General features: G+C 36.2%; 1 protein-coding gene across 1 annotated transcript in view; it reads left to right on the top strand.

Moving 5' to 3' along the window:
* mdfic (MyoD family inhibitor domain containing) overlaps positions 1 to 16,327 on the top strand; it is a 41,891-nt gene extending 25,564 nt beyond the window's left edge. Inside the window, exons 4-5 of the mRNA XM_006633454.3 lie at positions 5,573 to 5,836; positions 13,809 to 16,327. Coding sequence (XP_006633517.1) covers positions 5,573 to 5,836; positions 13,809 to 14,056 — 512 coding nt within the window. The 3' untranslated portion in view covers positions 14,057 to 16,327. The remainder of the gene's footprint in view (positions 1 to 5,572; positions 5,837 to 13,808) is intronic.
* Positions 16,328 to 26,127: the final 9,800 nt, after the last annotated feature.

Consider the following 26,127-nt stretch of genomic DNA (forward strand, 5'->3'; position numbering starts at 1 on the left):
TAAATGATGTCACAAATTGAAAACGAGACAGTCAGTCTGGCAGCAACTTCCTTGCCGCTGTGCAGCAGTCTCTTGTCGTTAGTGATGCACGGGTCGGCTTTTGTTTTTACCCGCACCCTCCTAACCCGATTTAAAATGTTAAGTACTGACCCGATGCCGGTCCTAACCCGCTCTATTAGAAATTACACCGAAGAATATTCGAACATTCATTTGATCAACATTTATTGAAACAGCATATCCACATTCTTTGTTTTAAACAGACTAAAGTAGCCTAGTCTCGTAACTGTCATTTTTGAAAAACTGTTTCACAATCGACGCAGATAACATAACCTGTGCTTTTTTGTTCTGTCGTGCTGATTAGCTCGCCAAACTTCTCCCACCTGGCTCTTTTGTCCGTCTCTCTTCTTTATGTTTATCTTGCTGTTCTTGAGTCGTGTCCTGATCTGCTCCAACAATGTTGCCATTATGTTTTTTTCTTTGTAATACACAGTTGTCTACTTCCGTTTTCTCCCGCTTTACCTTGTGAAACAACCAACTGGGGCTTAAATATGGTAAAATGTCAGTTTTAAACCTTAAAATCAAATGATCGGTTTTCTGCTCCATGTACGATCCAAGTGTGTGACATACAGTAGCTCTGAAGCATCTATTACCGTTCCCAACAACCTACACTTGTGAGCTTGGATTTTCGACACTTGTTGGACTGAAAACAAAAAAGAGAAATCGTCTGGACGTGGAGCAGGACATGAGACTAAAGTTGTCCAGCTTGGATCCAGATATCACTTCTCTAATTGCTCAACAAAAGCAGCTCCATTCTTCACTAACTTTTTAAGTAATAAAAACATTTGCAAAATATGCAGCTTTGTTTGTAAAAATATTAGTACTTTTCATAAAATTGTATTCAAGATTAGTTATTTTTAGTACATTAATAGGTGATGATTTTCACAGGGTAAGAAGTGGACATAGGCATAGACGGTCCGCCGCATCTGTGACTTGGTGTAAGTGGTCCACGGACAATAGAACTTTGAGAACCACTAACATCTCGTAAAAGTTCAGTTGGGTTGAGGTCTAATGACAAAGAAGGCCATGAAATTGGGATAACATCAGTGTCGTGATCATCAAATCATTGGGCAAACACATGCACTCAGTGGTTGGGGGTACTGTCAGTCCTGAAAACACAAATGCTGTAAAAGGCGTGAAAGTGATCACTCAATAAGTACTTATTAGCATTGACTTTGCCTTCTAAGGGATTAAGTGCACCCACTTTCATGCATCCTACATTACAGAATCACCAAAACCCTTCACTGCTGGAACTGAGCGCTCAGGGCTGTAAAGATTTTTAGTCTTGCATCACACATACACTTGTCTGTCTGTCAAGAACATGATGAAGGATTATCCACCTGACCATATTACATTTCTTTACTTCTCTGTAGTCCTAAACCTATGCTCTTTGTGCTACTGAACAAATGTGCATTGAAAGGTGGGAGGAGCAGTTTGTACTCTCCAACCTGACTATGGTGTCCTGTTCTTGTTTTCTTCAGGGACTTTTTTTGGTGAAACTGTCTGATCACACCCCAGTTGAATTTTTCAGTCAATTGATCTGCATTTACTGGCCTGTTTTGGTCTTGCACTTTACAAGTTTTGGCCTTGACTTAATGCAGGGATGTCATGATCCTAGAGTATGCGTTTCCACCCCCTGTTGCCCTTGATACAGATGATGTGTTAGCCATAATTATAGACAACTAGGCCTGTCCAGCATTTTTAGACATGACCCAAAGCTTGCTCCGATATTATCTGCTTAACACATGAGCCACACTTGTGTAGGTGCTGTTGCTTTCAGTTTATTGTCCCTCAATAAATCTGATGTTTGTAGGTTTTTTGTTCAGTACCTGTCCATTCAGCTTTTTGTCTTCTGTGTTTTACAGAAATGTCCAATTTCCTGTTACTTATACTGTGCTGTACGTGCTAACATATAGTACATGTGAGTTAGTTCTTAACTAAAAGATGCTTTTTGAATATCAATATGACTTACTGACTAGTAGATTAGGACCAAGAGGAAACAAAGTTTTCATTGCCATTTTGATCAGTGAGAAAGCACTAGAAAAAACGATGGCATTTGGAAGATCTGCTGAGTGTGAAGCACATTTGAAAGTGCAGTGGAATTGCATTTAAATCTGAGAATGGGGGTAGTTCTTTATACAAAGGCTTATGGGAACATGGTGAAACCACCCAGCCACGTTGCTGAAGCCAGTACCTGGACTTTTTTCAGTAATTACCTGTATGAGGTCCTCAGATCAGTCAGCTACTAATTACCAAACAGCCTAGATGGGCCAAATGGCTTCCTTGCATTTGCCGTCTTACTGTATGTTCTTAAAAATGTGCAAAGAATACCCGGTACATTAACAGCCTATAAGTGGAAAAAGTACTAAGTATTTGCAAGTAGTGTATCTATTATACCCATTTTATTCCGAAAGCATATAATCTCTGTAGGAAAGAGGCAGTTGTCAACCAAATTCCTCTGATGAAGACAGATGAAGAAAAAAATAATAAATGTAAAAAATAGAGAACAATTTTTAAAATTATTAAAATTATATTTTGAAAGTTTTACATGTCCTTTTGTACTTTAAGGGTAATGTAGATGATACTTTAATTCAGTTTTTATCATCAGAGGTTGGGAACTCATGAATGGAAGTAACACGGGTTATGAACTAATGAATTAGAATCATTTGTTAACCTGAGACTATTTTGACACTAAGTGGAGACTTAAATTGTAAAAGATTTATTTTATTTTACTGGTTTATCATGGATATTGAAGAAAGATAGATATGCCTTTATTGATCCCAAAGGTAAATTGATGTGTTACAGCAGCCCAGCCCAAGACCAGCCAAGACATATCAGAATAGATGAAAAATTAAAATACGTACAGTAATACAAAATAAATTTAAAATAAATACATAGGCCTGTGCGAAATATGCTCATAGTCACTGTAAAAACAATAAAATATGTGCAAAATATGTTACAGATTGAGTGTCCAAAAAAAAGTACAATGGTGCAACATACTGTCCATAGACGAGCAAATGAAGGCCTAACAGTCCAAGCCTAGGGCAGCGTTATACACCCTGACAGCTGCCGGAAAGGAAGGAAAGGAAAGATCTGTGGTTCCCTTGAACACCCTAGCTGGAGCAGTCTATTGCTAAAAGTGTTCCTCTGCCCAGTAACAGTCCCATGAAGCGGATGAGAGGCGTTGTCCATGATGGCTGTGAGCTTGGTCAGCATTCTCCTCTCAGCCACCACCTCCAGGGGGTCAAGGCTCATCCCCAACACAGAGCCAGCCTTCTTGATGAGTTTATTGAGCCTATTTGCATCTTTTGTCATGATGCTGCTGCCCCAGCACACAACATCGTAGGAGATGGCCTCCCCCACCACTGATTCATAAAAAATGTGTAGCAGTGTTCCACACACACCAAAGGACCTGAGTCTCCTATGAAAATAGAGTTGGCTCTGACCTTTCTTGTACAGAGCGTCAGTGTTACCAGACTAGTCCAGCTTATCATCCAGGTGTACCCCTAAGTACTTGTAGGAATGTACACCCTCTATGTCCTCACCCTGGATGGAAACAGGGTTCAGCGGAGACTTATTCCTTTGAAAGTCCATGACCATTTCTTTAGTCTTGCTGGTGTTGAGCTGGAGATGGTTAAGATGACACCACTCCACAAAGTTGGTAATCAAGCTTCTATATTCCTCCCCCCTCCCCTCACTAATACACCCTCACTAATAAAGGAAGCACATTTTATAATGTATAGTTTACTGTAACTTTCATTTTTAAATATAGTAGTATTTGTAAAAGAAAGGTAGCAGAGTATTCAAGTAGTGAATTTATTTGTTTTATATTTACTTTAAAGGTTTCACTGAAAACAAGCCACAACTGTTTATAAATAAATGCATCTTTCTACAGATTAAGAGATCTTCTGTGTTTATTTTTATTGCATTGTTTTACTTTCTTATCAGATGCCTCTTGGGTGATGTGTTATTAAAAAGCGTGGGCTAGGTTTTCCTTTCTTGTTAACAATAATTGCATTTGTTGGTATGTATGCACAACATGTAGCACAATGTATCTGTCTAATTTGAAAAGTTCAGGTATCTTATAAAACGATACTTTCACAAGATATGATCTGTCAGAAAGTTTGTAGGTGCTTATTATTGTGTGTTATTATGCGCTGTAAAATGCAGAGTTTGTAAAAAAAAAAGAAAGAATCTTGAATATACAGACAAAAAAATGAATAATTCAGAACAACTCATAACTTATACCTTCCACTGTTCCTTTTATAATGCAGATGGAACATAACGTGGAGTTCCCAGAAGAGCTGAATGTGCACAAGTTACACTTCTGAAAATGCCACTGTTTCATTTTATCAGATGGTCCATGGCTGACGTTTCAGAGCTGTCACATATGTAAAGACTGTGGAATAGGGGACATAAGGCATCATGAAAGGAAAGCATCATTACACAGAGAGTTGAGGCCCTTTAACTCACCTGAACATTGTTGGATGCAGGAGATGAACAGCCTGGTTTCCTTTTTCTGTAATGGTTAAAGAGCGGAACAAAGAATGTTGAGTGATTGCTTACTGTAAAGAAGCTTTGCTGGAGTATTATACAGCTTTCTTTGTGTGTCCTCTTACAGAACTAAACGCTTATGACAGTTCTCAATATTGTGACTGCTCATGTTAAAGAAAAACTCTTTATATAAATCTGCAAAATAATAAAGGGAATACAACATGATATTAAAATTCTAACTGCAGAAAGACTATAAAGTAATACAATTTATATAATGTGAGAAAACTCAAAATACCCAAGCACTGCATTAGGATTGAAAGCTCAATTAGTTAGAAACCTTTTTTCATAACGCTTTGTATTTTCTTAGCTGGGCTATGTTTTGATTTTTTTTTTAATTTTGTCCATTTGCTGCTGAGGTTCAGTCCAGTCTCTAACATTTGTTCTTTCAATAAGTGTGTAATATTGGATCCGTTCTATGTTTTTCTTGATTTTCACCTCGCTTCTTTCAAAAAACAACTGGATGAGATTTCTTCCATCCTTACAAGACTTGATATTCAACAGGTTAAATCCCCTCACCACCTGTGCCCAGTCAGCTCCCTCATTAGTGAGGTGATATAGTATTGACATGGTATAGTATAGGTGATATAGTATAGTAAATGAGTGACTGTGCAGTGGACAGTTCATGAAAAGCACTCCAAAATCACTTAATATCCAAACTCCTGACATGATATCTTTCTAAAAACATACATGTTTTGATGCTCACAACAGTTGTAAAGCCCTTTAGATACCTGTAAATATGTGCATGTATAAAATCATATTTTCTGTGTTAAAACTTTAAAAAGCGAAAAAAAATACTGTGTTCAAAAGTGTAAAACTCAGTGTTAGTTAAGGTTTGGCTAGGAATCTATGGTGGTAGAAAAGAGGCATTAGATTGCAGTCGGTAACAATGGCATTGTTTTAAGGGGTTTGTTTGGCTGGTGGAAAATACACGGCTCAAAAATAAACCGTTTTGTTTTGTCAGCCCAGCCTCCACCGAGTGTTTCAGCGCTGGAGCGAAGTGAGGGAGAAGTGGGCAGGCCCCTAAAGGGCCACGCAGGCCTGAGCAACGGAAGTGGGGTTCACAACGGGGTCACGCCCGCCAGGCCCGAGCACAGAAAACTCCCCTCTCCCGTGTCTCAGAAAGTGCACAGGAAGCTGCAGGCGAGCTTGTCCGTGAGCAGCGACGGCAGCAAGAAGAGCGCAGCCAGCTCGGCGAACTCTCAGAAGCCAGGATCATCACCTGAAGGTAAGGGTGGCCTAGCAGTCCGGTGGCCATATCAAGACACTGGGGCTTGAGGTTTTACTTTCTGATCATCGCCTTGGCCCTTTCCCCCTTTTTTGTTTTAGAAAAAGTGTGTCATCCTTGTAGTACTGTATAAAGTTATGAAAATATCGTCGAATACCAGAGTTTTCCAATTAATACATGATCAAATAACAGTGCCCTGTAGAATTTGTAGATGTCTAAAAGGCTGTGATGACACCCAAATCAAGAAAACAGTTCTTTTTGAAAGTCAAACACGAAACACTTTCAGAAGTTTTTTTTTTAATATTAATGATTATGATGAAACCTCAGTACAAAAGCAAACGCGTCTTTCGTTATTAATTCACTTTACCTCTCTTTTTAGAACTGTCCTTGGGAGCACAGCATTTTGCATGTTATAATGAGATCTGTGTTATAATGAAGGGGATTATTGTTGTTAGTCACCAAGGTGTGACCTTATAATGAGGTTAGAGTGGAGGGCGCCTGTAGCGTTCTCATACTACTGCTGCATATGCCGTTCATTTTTAATAGGGGCTGATCATTTAAAATGAATTTCTCATTATGTTCATTTTATGAAATAGTTGGAAACATTTCACCTATATTTAAGGTTCAGCCTATTTTCTTGTTTCTCTTTTCTTGTTTCGCTTATTCTTTTTCATTGTTTTAATTTCCTGGCTACAGTGAGTACACAAAAGTTGTTGGTCCTATTGCATATTGTAAAATAAATCTAATTAACATTGTTTACTGTAATGTAAGGGAAAAGATTGGCCTATATTTTCAAAATAGTGCTCTTGCATTTTGTTCAAAGTCAAGAATCTGAGTGATTATAGAAGTACTATACATCGCAAGGTAAAAAGCTTTTAAAATTAACATTGAAACACTATTTGTATGGAACCTATTAACAAGTAATAAATGAAGAAACGGCTTGTGCTAATGAATGACACCATACCAGGAGAACTGTTATTTGTGGCTAAAAGATTGCTCGTATTCCTGTCTTTCTAATTTGAAATATTCTTGAATTCTTTGACATTTTTGCACCATAGAAAATTTGAATTTTTATGCTCTGCAATTTAAAACTGCAACTCAACACCTGTGGTTTTCAGTAAAAAAAGATCTAGAACAGTCTAGAACAACAATTAATTTTTACATTTGAACGTGACAATTTGGTATTCCAAATCTGTTAATTTTCTACTTAATGGTCATTAAGCTAATAAGATCTATATGCCCTTTAAGGACAAAATGGTTGCTCAATGAAAGGAACAAGCTTTATGTCTATAAATAGAATTTATCTGCTCAGGAATACAAAGATATCAGTAATTCACAAATTAGTGTGCAGAACACTGAGAAGTCTTGTCTTTAACTAAGGCTACATGATTTGTTGCTTCCTCTAGTGCATATGGGTGTGTTCGTTACAATGGGATTGTCTGATTTTTCTACTGTAAAACATTAAACAAGGTTCTTGGATTGAACTGTAATAAGTTTTGAATACAGAGTAATGGGTTGGATAAAAATCAATGGAACCATTATTAGGGGCATTTTACTTTCAAATAAAAAACAGATGTAATGTTTAGGATTTCCACCTGCTCCAGTTACCCTTCTGACTTTTTCAGGCGTAATGTAACGCATTTATTTTCTAATTCTGTTTACTATTTTTTTACTGTAGATTTGTGGTGCAATGTGTCGAAGGCTCCATGGCCTTCTTTTTTTCAGCATGGAATAAACCTATTACTTGTTCCTAATACTGTACATACACTATGTAATTCTTACAGTATATGTACTGTACATATAGTATATGGATTTACAGTATTTGCAGTAAATGGCTCATTGCTCAAGAAATGAGAAATAATTAAAGGGAAAACATGTTAGGCCTTCTCTTTTCCCATGGACCTCCTATGTTACAGCTGTTGTATGGCCTAGATAAGCTTCCAAATGGACCTACAATGTTTTAAGCCTGCTAATAACTAGTGGATTTTAAGGAAGGTGGGGCTCTCAACATGCTCAACCAGGAAAGACGCTCACTCAAGTGCAGGGTCTATGTGATTACGGGTTTGGACCAGGGTCATATCACTGTGGCCATGATTTTCACTGGCAGGGAGAGACCCAGGCAGCCTCCTGGCAGCTGCCAACTGCCGTCAGGAGGGATGTGCCTCTCTTTCGATTGACCCCAGACCTCTGGCAAGGGCTTGTGTTGCCAGTCTCGTGTTCAAAAAGACGAGTGGCTGAAAGGATTCATTTCCTCATTCTCTCCTGTGCACAGTCACAGGGAGTCGCAGCTGCTGTCAAGATGTGAAAAACATAGTTGACTGTTCCAAATGGTGGGAAAATGAACCAGTGGTTCTAAAAAAAGAATGGGGGTAAGGCAGGAAACTGGTCGTGGTTGTCTGCAGAGCAACAAAAAAGAGTAGAATGGAAGAAAAAAGCAAAGTACATAGTCCACTAAAGATTGGACACAGGTTTCTTGCAGAGATGGAAAGTAAATTGAAATAGCAGTCTTGCATTGAGTTTTTGTGCATCTCGTCTTGTAGATCTTGTTAAATCGTGCTGAAAGATTTTTGATTGTTGGAGCTAGATGAATAAGGAATAATGGCATATTATTAATCCCTGTAAGTCTGTTATATCACAGTTATTTATAGCCATCCGTTTTCACATTTTGCTGGAGGGCTTTGGAACTGAAGGGCTGTTTTCATCCTCAATTTATTGTCCTTTCCTTCTAGTCTGAGAAACAAATGTGTGTGAAATCGAATATATTTGGGAAAGTGGTGACATTTCTCTAGGTTTTAGAAGAGTACTGAGTTTTGATGTTAGTTTGAACTTACTGTAGATGTGTGCCCCTGTCAGCAGTTCAAACTTAGGGTCCTGAAACAATTTCATAGGTGCTGATTTGTCTGAAATCTGGCTTCTTCTTGGTGTCCCCAATCTCTAGCTTTAAATACAATTAAATAATCAGGATAACATTTCAAGTAAAACAGTTAGTATTTTTGAAATAATAAAACAACAAATGAAATTGACTGTACACTGTATAGTGTTAAGTTAAAATTATTAAAGATTTACATTAAATAGAAATTAAACATAAAATAAAAACATGTCTATGAGTGTTCAAAATCATTTTTTTTTCTCAAAATATTCAGTATTCAAAATGTCAAAGGGTGTCCAGTGGCCTAAGGTACATTAACCTGATTTTTAACTTTCCTCACCTTGTGTTTCCTTTTAACAATCCAAATACTATAAATGGTGTCACTAAAATGCAGTTTTTTCAAAGGAGTAGGGTAGAAAAAATAACCTTCGTCTGGCTGAAAACAAGTAAATTTAAGTGTTCTTTAAAACCTTATTTAAAACAATTTTCTGTTACAGACATGTTGCTCAAATTAGTCAAGATGAAGTGGATCCTTCTATTGTCCTACAAAGCATTTAACATTGATTTCAGTGATCTGTATTTATCTGAATAGCCTAATACAATAACCTGAATGACATGCCCAGACGTAGGTTTTGTGCTCAAGGGCTGTTGCTATCCTTGTTTTTCTTGATAGAACACGGAAATGGATGAAGGTGTAATAATTTCAACATTTCTATTAAATCCTAATCCTAGCTAGAAAGGAAGGAAAAATAAATGAAGGAAAAATGTAAAAGTCCATCAGAGTCCTGCATATCAGTAATCTTATACAAATGTGATGCAGCTTACAAGAAAACTACTGTACAAATTGAATCTCACTTAATTGCCTTTATACTTTTAACCTCAAATAATTAGATAGTGTTCAAAAAGAATCTTGCAGTCTTTCATACTGTAAATGATATGAATCATTGTGAATGCGACTTGTTGCACTAATCTTATGTAAAATTAATTATGCACATATGTCTTTTTGTCTTTTGTTTAGCTATCTCTAACAGCTTTAAGGCAACAGTTGTTTTGCGCTTCACTAATTCATAAACCTCAAAACCTTATTTCACTAGAGGAAGCCTTAAAGTAAACACTTTCTCATACCAGTAACCAATTACACCACAGCAAGAAATACACAGAATTTGAAATAGCAGCATTTTTCATCAATAATAAAAAGAACTTCACCTTTACAGCTTCACCTCTTCTTGTCCGGTTGTTTTTATTTTTTTGTGTTGGTGTTTCTGATTGATCTGTGTTACCTCAGCTGCGCCGACACCTGTTGATCAATGCAGTCCTCTTGTCCACGTGTTTTTGTGTTTCGTGCTGCCTCTGCTGTGCCCATGCGTGTTGACCAGTGTGGCCCTCTTCTTGTCTCTTGTCTGTGTCAGAGCGCTGTGTTTCTTTGGTTTGGCCCTGTCTCTTCTGGCAGTGTACCGAGCTCGCCCTTGGCCTCCTGGAGGCCGGCTCCTCCTGCCTACATGCAGCCTGCAGCGCCTGCTGTGCCTGCTGCTCCTGTTGCTGTGTGGGCCTGAAGGAAACCCCTGCTGAGGACCTCAACTGCCACATCGATTGTGATTTTGCCCTCTTTGATTCTTGCTGCGAGACGGCTGAGTGCCTGGAGATTTGTTTCGAGTGTTCTGAACTCTGCCAGTATAGCTAGTTTAAAAAGAGAAATGGCCAAGGTCAATAATCTGTAAGTGAACACATTAGCCAGTACAACAGTTACAGAAACCTCTGTCATGTATGACCTCTCAGGGCAACATGAAAGCTTACTGAAATATTGGCTAACTTCCATATATAAACCAGCTGGGGAGATGTATGTCTCACAGGACAGATAGCTCTTTCCTATTTATCAGCCTACTTAAGCATACTAAAACAGCTGATGAGTTCATTCGTCACAAGTACAATACAATACTTGAGCAGCCTAACGCAATCTTCTGTTCCTAAGGAAACAAGGATTTAACTGTGGAGGCTTGTGTTCCAGGGAAAATAATATATGTTCAAGAGTTAAACACTCCTAACAGTATCTGCTTGTCTTTAAAAAGGGGTTGGGTTCAATGAGCTGTATCTTTGTGCAGAACTATTCGGGGGGGAAACTAGTAATATACAGTATAAGGACAGTAGCATAAAAAGGGATAGCTGGATCTGCAGTGCTTCCTGATAGATTGTTTTGCTGAAGGAAGTATATGTAATTTCAAAATATTTTCATACATCACAGCACTTGTGTCAGAAAGTTGACCAGTGCTTTAACTGCTAAAAAAACCTCCAAGTGATATATGTACAATTTTTTCCAAATTGATTTCTTTGAACTTTTTTTTTTCTTGCAGCTTGCATGCTTTGATTCTTCTCGGGTTGAAAGGTTTTATCTTGACTTCCCCAGGACCGCGGTACTCTTTGAAAAATGTTAGCACTTGCCTTCAAATGCTTGATTGCGTGCTCAAGCCTCATCTTATTATTAAGACCCTACAGAATTCACAGGCGAATACGAATGACTGACTAACCTGGTTTTCAGTGTAACTTCAAGATGGTAATCAAGCTACTTATATGAAACTGATCCAAAGAATAAGTAATCAGCAGTTAATTATGAAATATCCCCTCATATTGAGATACAGTTAAGCCTATTTTAGTTTGAACATTTAAACGGTAAGACCTTGCAAATGAGAGACTTACTGCCCCCAAAAGACTCACAAATAATGGAGATAATAGAAAGTATGAAAAACAGTAATTTGCCTCAGACAGACTCTTTTCTGTGCTATGTATACATCCCCTAATGCACTCATCATTACATTTTTTAAACTTTTTGTTTGATTGACCCTCTCTTCACACCAGACATATTCTTCACTAGTTCAAATTAAATTAAAGATCCTCAATACGAAAAACACATCCTGTCTTAATTGCATTTCTCAGTGCCATCTTATACTTTAAGGTGTTTAAATTGATAAAAGTACCTTTTAAGATCAACTACCTGATCTTGGACACAAGTTACGTCAGTTTCCGCAGAGTTAGCTGAAATAATTTCCCTTCATATCTGAGTGCGTTATCAGATGTTTGATTTAATCTTTTCTGCCTGATACTTGAACATGTTAAAACTGTCACATCCTCTAATGTTTCTTTCACAGCTTTATTTTCTGTTCAACAATATTGGAAGCCTTGTGGCCTGGTCGTCCCTGTAAGTGACGTGATTAAATGAAGAATAGTGATGAGGATTGTCATCATCATCTGTCATAGAGTGTCAAATTTAGTGCTACCTTTAAACATACCAGTTGTAGAGTTGCCTTCTAGATGATTTCCAGATTAGAGATGGTGTTTTTGACATTTTGAGTGTTGCTGTATTGAAAACCCGGTCAGTCATTCACATCCACCTTTGGAGGAATTTGCTGCAGCAGAAGTTGCACATTGGCCTCCCACCAAACAGACTTTCCTAATTTTAAGATTTTTATGCTGCTCTTTGGTGTATAGTTGTTCCCTCTTATTTTGTCATACTGTTCTTCTTTTTATATTAGCTTTTGGGTTTTCCTCATGACTCTGTTTAGTTTCCTGACTGTTGCTGGAGCTTTCTAAGTTATTCTAAAGTTGGACTTTTTCTTGAATAGCATAGCACTCAACTTTGATGTTCATAGTGTTTGCAATTCCTTATATGTTTTCTTATGTAATGTGACACATTTTTTGTATTTATTCACAAATCAATAATTATCTACAATCTCCTCATACAGTAGATGTTTTGTGTGAGTTATAGTATCTATAGCCACTTTTTGTGTGTCTGAGTGCAAGTATGATTTTGTGTTCTGCTTTCTAGGAGAATTTTAAAAGAATTTTAAAATGACCATATTTTGCTTTCTCTTTATGGATTGCTTCTTTTTTCAAGTGATGTAAACGTTTTAATGAGCCATTTGTTTTATGAGCTTAGCTTAATCCCAAAATTCACTAACTGTCCATGCAGGATTGAAAGATATGTACATGTATACTGTATTTAATATAGATAGACATTTAAATATTAAAAATATTTGTGCTGGCAACATTATTACAGACAGTAATATGTTCAGAATTATTATGGTAGCATGTATTTTGTAAGAAACATTTCTGGGTAAAACAATGAAGCAAATGATCCAGCTCACACTACACACATGCATATATGGTAACAGGGATATAAAAAATATCTTCAGTTTTACCTAACAACAGAAATAAAGTAATTTGTCATTACACTAAAAAAACACGTAATTCTAAAATGAGGTTAAATGTTAATCAAAAAGGAGAAAAACATCAGCAGTAGTGCAGCAATTTGCTGCTGAAATTTGGGACATTGTTAATCAGCTTTACATGATCAGCTAGTGCGTTTGCATGATAATGTCCCCATTATTAGAAAATTTGCTAATCAGTCCCAAAAGTGTAATTCATTCTTTTGAAATGATTTTCAGATGTCGATTCTTCTGGTTTTCCCCTTCTTTTGTCCCCTTTTCACTGCAAGCTTAAGATTCATTTCAGGAGATGCAAGTTTTCTGCCTTTCGTTCTGTAAATATTATGCATTTGTCATCTGTCTCCCTGTCAGAGCTCTCTTCATACTTCTGTCCTAAATCTTTGTTGAATGTGTCAGTTGAATCACTAAGCTAGCATATAAGAAAGTAAAAAAAAAAATCTTAATGTTTCAGTCTAGTTTAAAAGGGAGATAAGAGAGCTGCTACCTTCTGCTTACCCGAAAGCTAGTGGTGTTCTGTCTGGGTTAAAATAACCTGTCTGTTACTTTATCACATTTCATGTAAAGTACATTGTACTGCAGGTGCTCATAACAAACTGAATTGAAGAGACTACTGCATTTTACATGTCTATGCATTCCTAACATTTTAAAAAAACAACACAATTTTAAATGTCACATGGCCTGCATCAAAGTAATTTGAGAAATATTTGATGAGTGAAAGACCTAACACTGCTTTCTGATATTATTTTATTTTAAGACAAGAAAATACGTTTATTGGACCCGTTTTTCAGTTGTCATTAATGCTGTCTTCTTCCATATTGTTTTCCCCCCGCCCCGTTTAAAAAAAATGGCCAACTGTTTGCTCCCCACCCCCTGGACCCCGTGAAAGACTGCTGTGTTCACTGCATCCTGGCCTGCCTCTTCTGCGAGTTCCTGGCCCTCTGTAACATTGTGGTGGCCCAGGCGTCGTGTGGTACCTGTACCTCGGAGGCCTGCTGCTGCTGCTGCGGAGATGACCTGGGGGACGACTGTAACTGCCCCTGTGACATGGACTGCGGCATCATGGATGCCTGCTGCGAGTCGTCAGACTGCCTGGAGATCTGCATGGAGTGCTGTGGAATCTGCTTCCCCACATAAGCCGCAATCGACACATTCAGCCCTATATAAAGGAGGTGGACAACTAGGGTGACCAGCGTTACAGAGAGATGTACACAGTGAGAGTTTAACTGCTGAAGCTTCATGCATCCTTTTCCTTACTTCATGACATGGACGCAGATTTCAGAAAGGCCTTTGTACTGGAGAGCACGCAAAAGCCGTTTGTGTACGTGGAATTATGCGACAACGTAAAATCGACATGAGCGTACTTTAAAATTGTTGTAGAGTAGTATTACCAACTATGCAGAGCTGAGGTTAAATTTAAGAAATAAAAAGTAATGTTTCAAGCTGTAGGCAACTGTAATTTTAAGTTAACACAGCTATCTTGTCTCTGAGGTTTATTCCGATGTGCTCAAGAAGATCTTTTATAGTACTATTGGCACTTTCACATTATTCTTTGGGTAGGCTCTTTTATGGAAGGGTCTGGAGAGTATTGTAATTTTTTTTTTACACAAATAGAAGGATTGAGCAGGATTTTTGTCTTTCGTTGCAAAGACCATCTAAATACCAGTAAGGTTTTCCAATGAAATGACCAAAAGATGTTCAGGTGGCACAGAGGCTTTGTGATACTCTTATCAGTTAATGCCTTGAGTGCTTTAGAACCCACTGAGTTTCCTGGGTCTTATTTCTAACATTATTGTTAAATTCCCAGGCTTAAAAAAACAATCATAAATGTAAAATATACTGTTTTTAGAAGATTTATTTTAACATTGTCTACTGTAGTTTGGTAAACAGGTTATCTTATGTTTTTATATTATTTTGTATGAATGACAACTGTAAAACTAAGAAAAATAGAAAATACAGTAAATTTATAAAAAAAATGCTTAGAATTTTTCTGTGTTCTTCCATGCTTCTTCTAAAACTTTAACATGTTTTTGAGTGTGTAAATTCTATAAACGTAAATATTCACCCTTATGTGTAAGGGATGGTAATTGATATAGTACCATCTTTAACATTTTCTTTTTAGTTTCCACAAACATTGTCTAAGTAACACCATCTCAACACAATTTAAATTTGATCAATTGTTTATCTTTATAAACATACACATACAGAACATTGGATGTTTGAAAAAATGCTAAGTCTGGTGTGTTCATGAAACTTTTCTAAAGGTTTCTTAAATAGTTTATAGTTAGGAGCATTTTACGTGTGTTAAATATGTGAATAATCATGCTCAACTATTTACAAAAGGCAGGGATACTCGTTTCCTGGGATTGATATTGGATTTGAATCAATGTTTGTGGATTACACAAAGCTGTGGATGTATGATGTATACTCTTTGCTATACAGAGTGAAGTGGGTTTTTTTTTTTACAGTTTTGTCCCACGCTGCGTTTTTGTTTGCTGTTGAGGAGTTTTCTGTAAACTCAGCAGCATTTGTCAGTGCAGCTAACATGCAGCCCTATTATTAGAACTTCTAGTTAAATACTAGAGGAACTTGGTCTTTCTATTCAGCCGATTTCACTTTTTCACTGAATATCACTTTTTTGTTGTTTGCATTTATTTCCTTATAAATATAATTATTTCAGGTCATATTGATTTAAACTTTTCCCCTTTGACTGCTGTTTAGGGTTAGGGACTGGTATTAACGGCCCACTTTTTACAAGCTAAAAAGTGATTGTTGAAGCACTATGGTATTACTGTACATCCTACCTTCGTTACCACCTTGTTAGGCATGTCCATTATTGTATTTGATGAAAAGACTATATAAAGGACCAAAACAAATATACATCTGTGATTTCACACAGAAAATGTCACCAAATTTGAGGAAACTCTTAAGAGGAGATTTAACATGGTGCTTGATATTTTTAATGACTGCTTTACATTGTCTTCTGTGGTCAGTTTCTTTTGTTTTCCTCCATAATATATTAGCACAAAGTATTTGTCTCTGAAGCAGAGAATGTTTAGTAATGCATACTGTATAGATGCTAATAGTATTTTCTACTTAATCTATTCTGTCATTTGTAGCCATTATATTTTTCTACTGGTAGAATTAACATTTAAGTACCATTTATAGTAGAAACTCTCAAACTTAAATGTAGATAATGTGAAAGTACTATTTCCATTGATAAAATATTATTTATCTTCTCTAAAAGTACAGTTTTAGTTTTATACCCTATTAGACTTCAGTGTTTTCTTTTTCTGTTTTGTCTCACTGATCCCCCCCCCAGCATATGCCAAACTTTACTGTGTGTATAACGTTCGGGTGTAAACTGTAAAACTGAATACTGTTGAAAATAAAATGCATAAAGACTTATATTCAGTGTTTTGCATTTTATTTATCTATCTTCAGTGTCTTTATGTTGAACTTGCATTCAGTTATTACAGCCGCTTAAATGCAGACATTCTTTTGTACTTGACTTCCTGTTATGCCCTTGTCTTTGAAAATCGGAGCTGAATCCTTTTGCAGTGGTGACTCATCATAGCTACAGTAAGTGCGTGCAAAACTGAAACTGATTTGGACAGCCACCCTCTATTTGCGCTACGGTTTCCTGTAAAGTAGGAACTTGTAAGGCAGTAAGTACAGCATTGGTCATCAAAGCCGTCTTTACATACTGTACTGTAAAGGTGTGTGAATTTCTAACGCAATACAAAAAAGAGAGGGATCCCTGTGTATCCAAGGTTAGCTCCGAGATCTGTTTAAAATGCTTTCACGTAGACAGTGCTACACAGAGACACCCGTGATCACTCAGGAGGACATATGCTACCTGTTCTCAAGAACCAAAACAGCTCCCCTGCTGGGTAATGCTGTATTCTGACCTTTGGCAAGAACAACCCCCTATTAACCTTTCAATTAACCCCAACACTGTCCTATTTGGCATACCCCCTGCAAGTCCCAGCAAGACATTTCCATTCCTTTTATATTTTCTGCCTTGATAAATTCTGCTCAGAAATTACCATCTTATTTCACTAATGGCATTTGAAAATATTCCCAATGGCTATCACTCTTTTTTAATCGCAAGGGGGGGAAAAAACATCTCCAGGTAAGTGTGCTGTGACCTTTTGCAAAGTCACCCACCTTTATCCTTTTAATCAATTTCCCTCAGTTCATTTCAGCACAAGTGCTTGTAATTTCCTGATTAAGAAAATTCCATTGTTTCTGTTTTCAGTCTCAAGAAATTTAGTGCTGCTTGGACCTGAGGTCATTTCTCTTACAATATTAAATAAGTCATTAGAGGAGCATTTTTTTCACTTCTCAGTCGGATGTTACTCAGGTCCGCAAAATGAACGTCTGGTGCCCTTAGCTACAGAAATATACACATTATAGCTTTTGAATTCTCTTCTTTATTATTTAATAAGGACATTTGTTTTAATACTGTGTTTTTTCCTTTTGTGCATTTGCTTCAAAGCTTTTTGTTACTGTTAACTTAAATACTGTATACTGTATATACACATGATTTTTAATTCCCCAGCCCTGAATGGCTTAATAACAATTTACATTACTGAACCAGATGTGATTGAATGATTCACAGAGTGGTTATGCACAGATCATATTGGAAAATAACTGTTGGTTTACAAAACACAGAACAAAAAAAATTCCAGCAGAGCAAATATCAAGTGGAACTAATTCAGTTTTGGCATTGATTTAGACCAAACAGTTCTACAGTGCCAGTTTGAAAATGGGAGCAAAACCAGCTTTTTTTATTCATTCTCTGCAAATTAACATTCAGATGTAACATGCATAAGAGCTGAGCAACTATGCATTCTAGAGGTTCATTAGGTACTACCAATTTAAGGGCCTATACTTTGCATGTGATGCATAATGTAATAATATCCTTTCTTCTCATTCACATCAAAGTTTGAAGGACTGTTGGTATCTTCTTGAAATCTGACTTGCAGCATGACATAAAAAATAATATGAATAGATCTTTCAGTGGGGTAAGCACAAAACTAGTTGGAGTAATGTCACACTCAATTAATGTACTCAGGTGGTGCCCCCATTAAAATTCCCACTTGTGGGTACAGCTTACTATGCAAATGGGGTCATTACCTGGAGATTTTAATTGGGTATGACATGGGGAGCAGAATGTTTCCTCCTTATATTTATTTGCATGTACACTTTTTTCAAATATAAGTCACATTATTATATACTTTCTTCATATATTACCCCTATTTTAAGGAAGGTCATTTTGGAAAAAATCTTTGATTGGGAACCCAGCATATTGTTGTCAGTGTAGCTTGCTCTTACTTATTATCTTGAATGCTTAAATTGAATAAGGTCTCTATTATAATTTGTGGTTGTACATGTCATCATAATAGAGAGTCCCAGTGGGTTCTGAATATCATGAAGACAAGCTTTGAGCTTATTTAGAGACAATTGTGCATCAATCCCAAATGCAAATTTCTATTCTGCTGATAATGTGTCATTATTATTATGTGTTCAGCTTTTTATTTACTTATTTCTGGATAAAGTTATCAGTCAAATACCTTTTCAGCATTTTGTTTCTTTAAACAAAAGAATCACAGTGGACTGTACTCCTTGAATATATAAAAATATTGAATTGGTCTGAAAATCTGAAACAAAAAATGTAGTGCACATAAATATAAAGTCTTCCTTTCTCTCAGATGTTCTATCTTCAAGATTTTGTAGTTGCATACAAAAAGATTTTTGAATATGGCATGAGAAAAGTAAATGATTTGCTGGTCTTTAATCTTACCTACATGGCCTATTTCAGATTTGTTGTTTTTAAGCATGTCTCATTATATTCAGTTGTAATACTTAAATATTTAAAATCCCTTTCCTGAAACCTTTGCCACTTTACAAGTTCACCTTACCGTGTTTAATCTCTCTGTTACCTTAAGGTGCTACCATGATGTTGTAAAAACCAGCAGGCAGCATTTTGAGAGATCTTGGAAAGAGCAAAGAAATCAGTTCCTTAGTTTAAAGTACTGAGGAAGTTCAAAGTTCCTGCCACTCAGGTTTGAAGTTTTGTACTGACAATGAATGACTTGAAAATGAAAGAAAAAGACTTTATATCAGGGTGCTTTAATGCTTCTGCTTTTTTTCCCCCTGCTCGTGCTGCCTGAAACAGAATTTTATGTGTGTGTAGTATTTTTAAACATCAAGTGGGATGCAAATGTCATGGCTGTGTCTAGGTTTGTGTGCTTGCTTGTTTAGGTTAGAGGGGAAAATGGCTGCTACGAGTAAGACATCAAAATAAAGTGATGCACTTCTAAACTTTTTTCAAAATTTAATGGACCGTGGTAGAAGCAAATTGAGGAGGACATGTGGGTAGAAAATTTCCTGTTTATTTGCTTGAACATGGTCCTTGAACTATAAATTAGATGTCACCATCATTATTTGTCAATTGATAACAGGAATGTGTTGTAGCTAAAATAGCTATGATTTGATTTTCCTTTTTAAAATTACTTAAATGAGCAAGTTGACTGGCGTGAAGTTATCCTGACAGTTTGACAATTTTGTTATTCACAGTGCTTTCTTGTATATTCTTGTATATATTGGTATATACAGTACGGTGACATAACGCTGTCATGTTTCACACAGTAAACTTAATGAAATACACATTGACTTTTCAAGTTTTCAAGAAACAGTTCAAATAAAAACCCTTCTCTTTTGAATTCATTATTCATACGCCATACTGTATGCACACTGAAATATTTGTAATGCCTTTTTGAATTATTATATAATATTAAATCTGGCATTTAAATAATAAATGTTTATTATAAATAAAGAAATAAATGTTTTTGACCTAAAATTTTATTTTATAACACACTGTTTTGTACTTTATCTTAGGTGTGTTTATTGTTCTAACATTAGGTGTGGGTTGCAGCATTATGTAACTATTTTTTTTAGATAAAGGAAGGTCTGTCCCTGTGTTGTTGTGTAAACATGTTTTTATTTTAAAATGAGTGTTGGAAAGAAATAAAAAATATTGAACTTAAATACAGTACTGACAAAGATTGATGGCAGATTGTTCGTCCTGTATGTTAAATGTTTTGCTTGAAGATGTTCTGTATTATTGAGAATACAAAATCGTTTCCGATCGTTTCCCACAAATTTTTAAACTGAACAGTGAAAAATTCTAGACATTAATCATAGTACACATAAATTGCTTTGTATACCTCACCTGGATTTCTAAGAATCTAGGCCTGCTAAGGAACTTTTTTTAGAATCAATCATAAAACTCATCACTTCATAATAATTTAAACATACCTGTGATTGAATCTCCCTGAAGGGGAGAAGAACCGGTGTTAACATAGTCTGTGCCTCAACAGAAGAGTTACAGTAGATTATTAGGGATTTCTGGAGGGAATCGTAAATATGGTACTGTAAATTAACTGATCCTGGACATGTTGCAAAGTTCAGGACAAGGTTGCTCACAAATTTTTAATTTAAATAAGTGTATTCTGTTTTTTATCCGTAACAGTTAAAGTGAACAGTTGTTAACCTTGGTGATCTGGGAAGGATTCAGTTTTGTGAAATCAAGCATAACCGCAGGTCTCCCCGTGACAGGTACATTCAGATAATTCTATCTCTGGTGTCTAAGCACCAAGCTTTCTCAGTCTAAGTCAATTGCCCAGTTTCAGGCAGTGGCAAGTTTAAACACTCTTAAGTGAATGATCTAGGGGAGTGATATCACATACTGTAACTTGAGACTTGTTGCAACACGTTTGACAAATAATATACAGTATGTTCAGACAGAATATTTTCTAAAACAGTGCATTGTCTAATAATACATTATTCTTAAAGTGAAATGAATCAATCAGTGTTATTTTTAAAGAATAAACAGGAAGAATGGACACAAATATAGTGAAAAAGGACAGCCCTGACAAATCTTTTATTAACTAAAAAGAAAGCATTTGTATCAACACTCTTGAGTTCACTTTTGACTTATTAAATCCATACTCCTACAAGACTCTAATGCCCAAGGTATGAGGCTGCCAACTGATGAACTAACCAATCAGAAAAAGCATTCTTCAAATTTTCTGGCGGATCAGCCAATCGGTTAGATGTCTTGCAGACAACATGTGTCCGACCTTGGATTTTTCTCTGTAGGAGCAGTCTGAAGCCTGCCACATTCCTGCTGCTGTTGAAGTAGGAGAAAGAAGGGACATGAGGATTCGAGTGCTATCATTACAAAAAGAAATCCCAAGCCATGATGGTAATCTATTGTTCCTCATGACAGAATACAGATAATGCTGGTAAAGAGGGTATGTGATAAAAAAAGCCCTAGACCTTTAAGTCCTAGAAATTGTATAAAATTAAAAGTGCAAAGTATATTTATACAATTCAATTTTCTGACGAAAGGTCGGACTCTTCAGGCAAACTAGGTCTGGCTGATGTTGCTAATTCACTTTGGAAATTAAAAACAACACAAAGTTCTTCTTCAAAAATGGTTTACAAATCCAAACAAACTGGCAGTATACCTCAAATGTGACTCATTCAGATTGTCTAGAGTATGTTCACGTTTAGTTCAGTCTTTTTTTACAGCAGCAGTGATAAAACAAACCTTTTCTCCAAATCAAAACTTATGTTTTCTCCCTGCTGTACAGTTCTGAAGTCAATTTATTTCAACAACAACAGATCCTGATGGAAGACAAACCTCTCTCATCTCACCTCATCCAATCTCTGCCTGTCGCACAGCCATTTCCTTCTGAATCTTTTTTTCCTTCTCCTTCCTCTTCCTCTGTGGGCCTCTCCTTCTCTTTCCTGCCTTTTTGGCTCTGCCACCACCCTCTCCATCTCCTCCTCTGCTAAAAATCCTGCTGTGTCTCTTGATCCCTCCCTGCCCTATTCCCAACACATAGTCCTATTCTTATCATCTAAAAAGCGCTAATGCCCCCCTTCCTTATCAGCTGATCTACACAGCTTCTGGTGTAGGCCATGATACTCTCCTGCCTACATTATCACACCTTAGTCTTTCTGACCATCGGTCCACTCTAACTCATGGAGAATTTTGCCAGTTGCCTTATGTTTTCCCCTCATTGTTTCCCTCATGCAACTCCTTGACTCCAGTCTCTCTGCCGGCTCCTTTTTGCATCATGATTCAAAACTCTGGTTCTTATCTGCCATCTTCTCAGCCACTCTGCTCCTGCCAAATTTCAGTCTCTCATCCCTCCCCTTTTCCAGAATCAAAAAAGTAGTTCATAGGTGATCCTCCTGTTACTGTAATTAGAGATTATTATTCTTTGTTTTCTTTTTAATCTCTTTCCTGGATGATGTTTTTGCTAAATGCATTTGATAATGCATTTGATAAACTGTAAAAACTTTACAGTTCCAATTCTGTTCCAATTCATATGTTTTTCAGCAATTCTAGCACCTACAGTTCATAATTATGTGCAAGCTGAGAGGAGTGAACAAAATAAGTCAGATGATTAATTTGTGTGCTTTATTAAATCCTGTAACTTTTACTTTTATTCTCGCAAAAAAAACTTTTATAACATCCCTAACAGAATAAATGTTTCTTATAAAGAAACACAATTTAAATTATAGTTGAAACTTGAAGCTTGCTTTTTTTAATGAAACAAAAGACTATTATTTTGTTGTTGTAAAATGATATTTTTTCACTATCTTTCAAAGGTTATGGATCCCACCCAAGGTCAAACCTTTAGACTGTAAAATTTCAGATATTATGTTTGTTTGGAGGACAAACATAGTAGAGGCTGAATCAAATTAAACATACTCTAATATTTACATCATAAGATAATGAGAATGAGGACTAAAAATGAGCTGAGATTTCCTTCACCATTTGGATCAGAATATACAGTATATCTGCCATTATGGTGTCTGTTGTAGCCTGAAAGAAGAAAGGATGCCAGACTTGCACCCAATACTTTCTAGCCATTTAATCTCTAGAACACATCTGAGTTCAATACTTAAAAGCAGGGCGGATCCAAAACAAAAGTGTTCATAAATAAGTAAGTGTTTTGATTTCTTTTGGCAGGTGTTCTATTGATTTACACTGTCAATTTTTTTAAAACGTATTAGAACTTTTCATTATTAAAATATTCACAAAGTGCCAAACTTGTATTTTTATTCCCCACTCGAAGTACAGTACATTCACCATTACTGGAAAAAAAGCAGTAAACAGTATCAAGGCACATCATATCCTCAAGGGAGTTATACATCTTGAGGTATCCATTAAACAAAACAGGACTTCAAAAGATACTAGCATATAAAACAGCACATGCAAACTGTAATTGCTTTGTTGTAAGACACTGTAAGAAGTAAGAAGGTAGCCATTGTCAGTTTTTACTGTTGCCTTAGACTGACACATGTGTGAGCACTTCTAAGCTTGACTGTGAGGCATCTTTTTTAAAAATGATGACAATTTGCATTTTTCCCATGCATGCCAGGGTAAAGAATTATCCTTTCAGATGATGGTAGTACAGTATATATTGAGCCTTATGTTTAGATACTGCAAAGCTGAAACAAGCAATCAGGATCTGTCATTGCCAGAACAACAGCGAATACAAGCAGGAATATTTCAATCATTTAAATAGCATCTCTTTTATATGCCAAGTTTATCGGTGCATCTTTTAAACATGCATTTTACACCTTTATTTCTTCTAAAGCATACAGGAGATGGAGAGTTAGATCACAACTATGCCTTTTTATTTGACAGGGTCCTTTGCAACTGCATGACAATTATTATAACCCCAAATTTCATTTCAGTATACTGCACTGTTCACTATTATTATTATCATTATTTTAAATTGCCGCTTTCCTAGACCTTTAAGAAAGTTTATTTAAGAGGAGAGAATTCACACTATAATTCTTAAATGGATAATATGTGAAGATTATTCTATACCCCAGTAATTGAGTGAAATCTGTCAACAGTTTAGCCTTACATACCAATTTTATGTGTGATCTAAATTTCACATTAAAAAAAAAACATTCAGTAGCTAGTGAAGAATGGTAGAAGACATAAGTTGCAAACATTTGCTGTAGACTGCTTTCTTTAATTTCTGTTCATGTTTAAAGTAGTACAGAGCAGGTCTGCAACCACAAGAATCTTCAAATGTGGAGAGTAGGTAGCAGTGCAGCCTTGTAGATAATCACTCTAAAATTATTTCATATTTTGGTGATCTGCTGTTCTTTATTTGCTTAGCTTCTCTGTAATCCATGCTGCAGCAGCCTTCAGCTGTTTGTTTTAATGGTCCTTGCACTTCAAAATGCCTCTAATCATTGTTATTGTTGTGAAATTGATCTCTAAATACTGTAGGTCAGCTGAATTGCCATTGTACATGCGGGAACTGGAGCTGGAAAATTAGCAAAAAAGTGTCAAGGATGCTTGGCAAGGCCTTTCCATAGACCAGATCAGGCTTTATTTTTATTCATTATCTTCTGGAACCGCATTCTTTTCTGTGTTTAGCAGGATGTAAAAATAACCCTTTATTTTGGTTATTTTTACCAAAATAAATGGTAAAGGAGATATCCAGCAAGCATAGTGAATGACCTGCACCATTCCTTGGTGATATGTCTTCTTCCTAAGGTATATATAGAAATGTCTTGGTAAAGTACAGTATATGGAAGCCTGCATGCTACTGTATCTCTTTGATGGATTAAGATAAAACACAGTGGATTAGGGTACTAGTTATTTGTAGTCCAAGACTTTATGTGAGTGTTTGGTACATAGAGAGCAAATAACATAAGTATCTTAAGCCTCATAAGCCTCTACTATGTTTGTTCTCCAAACAAACATAAAATAGTTTTGTTATTGGTACAGTACTGAATTAACAGTAATCAAGGGCTAAGGTTATAAAAATAGGGAGTCTCATGGACCCTGTAAAATGTGCTAAAAACTAATTGAGACATTTCATCGGGTTACATCTTGCCCCTTTTTGCATCAATAGTCTGTAATTATACACATTCATTATGTGACACCCTGATCAAAGTTGTCTTGAATATAAATCATTTTCTTTTGTCACCCTTATCCCCCATTTCTCAATCCCCCAAAAATATAAAAAAGAAGAATCACAAGCCTGACGAATATTCATGATTCTGTTTCCAGGTTAAAAATGTATATGCTAATTTCGTACATTAGAGCATGCACTGGTTGTTAATAAATTAACACATGGCAGAAATAATTCAGCTTAGCGTGATGAATTTCTGTAAGACCTGTCAAGTGTTGCATTGTACTGGCAAACTGTGACTTTGAGAAGGCAATATACACTTCGAACTGCTATGTCTAGGTACGCCTACCAAGGACTTTGAAACAGTAAAACACAGCTAAAAATTCTGTTTTCGTCTTATCTGTAAATCTTCAAACTTATTAACAATGACTTAGAAACCCATTATGGCACGTCTGTCATTAAAAATCTGCAGTACCATCACTTTGTTAGGGATGAAACAAGTCCTGCAATTTTATTTTACGTAAATGTCATAATAACATGCTTTTATAACACGTCAGTACAAAATGTACTCAGTTTATACTGAAGTGCAAAGGTACACGTACAGTAGGACCTTGGGGTATGAATTCTTTTTACCTACAAACTAGAAAAAGTAAGAGACAATTGACTTGTATTAATTTTGGCTTTGAAAGGGAAAATAAGTGGACATAACTATATTCCACATTTGTGTGGATGTGAATTTTAGTATTTAAAATGAACTGTGTGTCATTTTGAAACAGTAGTAACTAGCCATGCTTTGCTTTCCCTACTTTTTATTCATTCACTAACCGTTATGAAGTAGAATCCTGGGATTTGCACAGCTTGACGCTGTTTATCTAATGTTAGTTGCATAGATGTTAGATGTCAAGTGACTGTCAGTAAGTTTTACTGAGCAACATTTGTTCAATCTGCTCTTTAAACACTTCCCCTTAGCCATTCTTAAAATGTATTCTGTAATTTTTAATTAATTCCTTGGTTAATACAGTATGGCCCTTAATTGACGAATCAATATATGTTGATTTCAATAGCTATTTTAGCTACTTTTTATTATCACAGATATTTCAAGGTTTTTCTTAAGAAGTCAAGCTTGAGCAAAACACATATTAACTTTATTACAAACCAATCACCCACCTTAAATATGCATGCCATTCATCTGATCTATTTTACAAATTTGAAATAAAATCCAGTTCTCAAATTGACAGT

The sequence above is a fragment of the Lepisosteus oculatus genome, chromosome 7, assembly GCF_040954835.1.
Source record: "Lepisosteus oculatus isolate fLepOcu1 chromosome 7, fLepOcu1.hap2, whole genome shotgun sequence".
Lineage (NCBI taxonomy): Eukaryota > Metazoa > Chordata > Actinopteri > Semionotiformes > Lepisosteidae > Lepisosteus > Lepisosteus oculatus.